Source organism: Eimeria acervulina, genomic scaffold, assembly GCF_000499425.1.
Source record: "Eimeria acervulina Houghton genomic scaffold, Eah_scaff119, whole genome shotgun sequence".
Classification (NCBI taxonomy): Eukaryota; Apicomplexa; class Conoidasida; order Eucoccidiorida; family Eimeriidae; genus Eimeria; species Eimeria acervulina.
The window spans coordinates 1-3244 of NW_013550345.1; the positions used below are offsets into that span (position 1 = coordinate 1).

A 3244-nucleotide genomic window follows, 5' to 3' on the forward strand; every position below is an offset into this window, starting at 1 on the left:
GCCTGAGGCCTGATGACGGCTTTTGTTAATCTCCCCTTCCCCGTAGCAGCTTTTATGTGGCACTTTCTGTCCCTTCCGTTTCTTAGTGCTTCTCTAGGTGTCGTTCCATGCCTTCCTGTGCTGGTCGGTGTGTATGCATATCTCTTGAGTTGTCTGGCTGCCTCGGCGTCTCCCCGCCCTTGCTTCTCACCAGCGGCCGTCTGTTTGCATTGTTTCCACCCTCCTACAATATGAGGCAGTCGCACTTCGTGAATGCAATGAATAAGCGGTATAAAGCGTTGTTTTTAGATATATGTATTTAGGGTTCGAGTTGTGTTCTTTGTAGAAACACAGGGGAGAGAGAAAAGCACGGGAACCTTGTGTACAATTGCACGCATGGTTCAGCATATGTGCGAGCACATGTGTGCTGCAGCGGCTATGGATGATACCATTGCTAACAGGGTGCAGCAACAGTAGAGGAACCAGGCAGCAGAATTGTGTGTCCGCGATGAAGTGAGACTGAAGAGCTCTCTTTAGCCCTCCCCTTATGGCGGAGACAGACACACTTGCTGTGAGGAAATGACAGCGTCGTGTTGCGGCCACAGGAGGCGAACTTAGCAGCTGCTGCAGATGCTGGCGGACTGCACTAGCACCAGCAGCAGCGGCAGCTGCAGCACGCACTGCTGAAAAGAGGCCAGGCGGACAATTAGTGCCTGGAAGGGAGTGCATTCCGCTGAGCGTCAGGCTGTCGGCTCCGCTCCTGGTGCAGCTCCTGTTACTGCTGTTGTTGCTGCTTCTGTGCAGCAGAAATGGCTTCATCTGGCAGTCGAGCCTAGGGAAAAGAAGCCGGTGCTGCTTCAAATGGTTGTCGACTCCCTGTCGCGCACCCGCTTGTTGTTTCTGCTGCCGCTCAGTGTGTCCCCTGCTGCAAATCCTCCCCCTGAGGTCTCTCCTCATCCACTGCTTCGACTGCCCTTCGCATTAGCAGCCGCTTCCTCAGATGCATTGCAGCTGCCTCCTGATTCTGACGCTGCTGCTGCTGACCAGTAGCACAGCTTTGCGTGAGCAACGTGGGGAATCTTCGGTGCACGTCTTGCTTGTTGCATTCAATGCTTATGTGTCTGTTTATGCCTTTTTCCGCTCCTCTGCTGCTCTTTGTGTTTCTTTCCTTTGTCGATCTGCATTTTCAGCAACGTCTCTTCGAGGTGTTGTTGCCCTCTTCAGCAGCAGCGGTATTTGTCGAAAGACTAAGATGCGTGCCATGGTGAATCTCAACCCCTAAACTCAGCCCCTGGGCCCTTGACCCTAAGCCCTAACCTCCAAACCCTAAACTCTAGACCGTACACCCTTACGCCCTAAACTTTACACCCTAAACCGTAAGCATCCTAAGCCCTAAGACTCTAAAAGCTGAAACAGCTATTCAACGACGACACGCGTTGTGCCCTCTGATGCTACTGTTGTCCCAGCTAAGGCAATTAGGAGTTCCTCTTCTCCCTGCCGGTGGCCTATCCTTGATGCATAACGAACAATGAACAGAAAGACGGCTGAATGAATTCCTGATGAATCTGCGTTTGAGTTATTCAAAGCATTCGCCTTTCGACAAAACAGCGGTCTTCCTCAGACCGCCAAAAAGTGTGAGGAGGGACTAAGCGCTCCCCGCCGCTGCGTCTATCTCCTACGTGGTCACATGGACTGCAGCATATATCGTCGCCCCCAGGGCCCTTAGGAGCTGCAACTGAGAGAGAGGGCATATGTCAATGGTTCTGCATCACCTGACCTCCCCACCTGTCTCTAGCGGCCCTGAGTACAGCTGCTCAATGCCCTCGAGCTGGTGGCCGTGGTTTTTGTGAAGGACTTGACGTCGACGCACTTGCGTCACCTTCCGTTCTTTTTGCGTCGTCGGCGCTGATATTGTCTAAGTATTCTAGTTGACGTTGGGAATCCGCATTTTCTTGGAAATTGCTCTGCTTTCCGGTAAACATCCGCTTCAAGATGCGGGCTTCGCCTGTACCAGGGAACAAAGCTTGGAGCTCGGACGGGAGTGACTTCCATGCAGTGCACTATGTGTACTGGATATGGGCACGCATCTGAGGCCTCTTCCTTCAAGTGTACCGACGTGCGCAATGTGTCGGGTATTAAATGGATTGAATGCCCCAGCGGTCTTCGTAGGAAGATGACGGCGGGTTGCATGCATTTCTCCGCGGTCTCCCGCAGCGCCTCTCCACTGCGGTGGAGCCTCGTTGCTCCCATCGTTGTGTAACCGTATTTCTACTTTTCCTACAGTAGGAAACGAAAATAGCCTGTGGATGCGTTGGGAAATGCATCAGCTGGAGCAGTGTCGTCTGGAGTCCGCATCGCTTGTATGCGTCACCCTCGGCATGCGCAGAACTACGTCGTTGTGAATTGCTCCACAATAGGAGTAACCCTATAATATGTATCATGGTGACATGCGCCAATACCAATTTAGGTCTGCATAAGGCTCCACATAGATGTACCGACCCTCTTATCGTGCCTGCCATACTCGAAACGTAGTCGCAGTAAACAAAACGACTAGTAAGATGCACCTCCACGCCGTAGCTTCAGATGCCATAGTGTCAAGTGCATCACTCACTTCTCCGCCACTCGTATGAACGTGGCTTGCGGATTTGCAGGAGCGCCCGCCGCATCTTTTGGCTGCATCACTGAGCCATATGTTACGTGTGGGCCGGATCGCTTCACTGTGCGTTTCGTTTCTCCCCTGGGGGGGACGACTCGACGTTTCCCCGTCCATTTCTTTGGATCATCTCATGCGTCTGCAATATCAAACTATATGACAGACACGCCGCCTCGAACCTTCCCCTTGCTTTCTGTGTTTCAACCTCGAGGGCTGCGATATGTTCTCGCTTTGGATTTCTTTCTGGAAAGGGCTAGAAAGTATCCCTACGTTCAATATCCAGGTTACTGCGAAATCAGTTTTCTTCGTTCTCAGCTACTGTGGTCGCCTTTCCTCTTTTTTGTCAAAAGCAATCACTGTCTTGGCGACTGCCACCTTCTCCTAGCTCCTTCTCCACCGCACAGAGGGCTACCAATTGCCTCTCGCCAAGGGGCAACCCTGCAATGAAGCATTGATATAGAAGCGCCGAGCCAGGTCTTGCAGTTCTGTTAACAGAGCACTGATCTTGATGCATTTCTTAATCGACAGTTTTCCTTGTTTGAGTCTTCTCAGCTCTGCCGTTGCAGTTTCCCTTGGCGATCTGTGAATATACCTGCACCTCAGCGCCTCTCA

At 52.0% G+C, this 3244-nt stretch overlaps 1 protein-coding gene across 1 annotated transcript; it reads left to right on the forward strand.

Annotated features, from left to right (window-relative positions):
- Window positions 1-526: 526 nt before the first annotated feature.
- On the forward strand, window positions 527-1449 carry EAH_00018230 (hypothetical protein; the record flags this gene model as incomplete). The annotated part of the gene is made up of 4 exons (XM_013397508.1): window positions 527-550; window positions 784-924; window positions 1170-1243; window positions 1446-1449. 4 exons carry the CDS (start codon window positions 527-529, stop codon window positions 1447-1449), a joined length of 243 nt encoding a protein of 80 aa, XP_013252962.1.
- Window positions 1450-3244: the final 1795 nt, after the last annotated feature.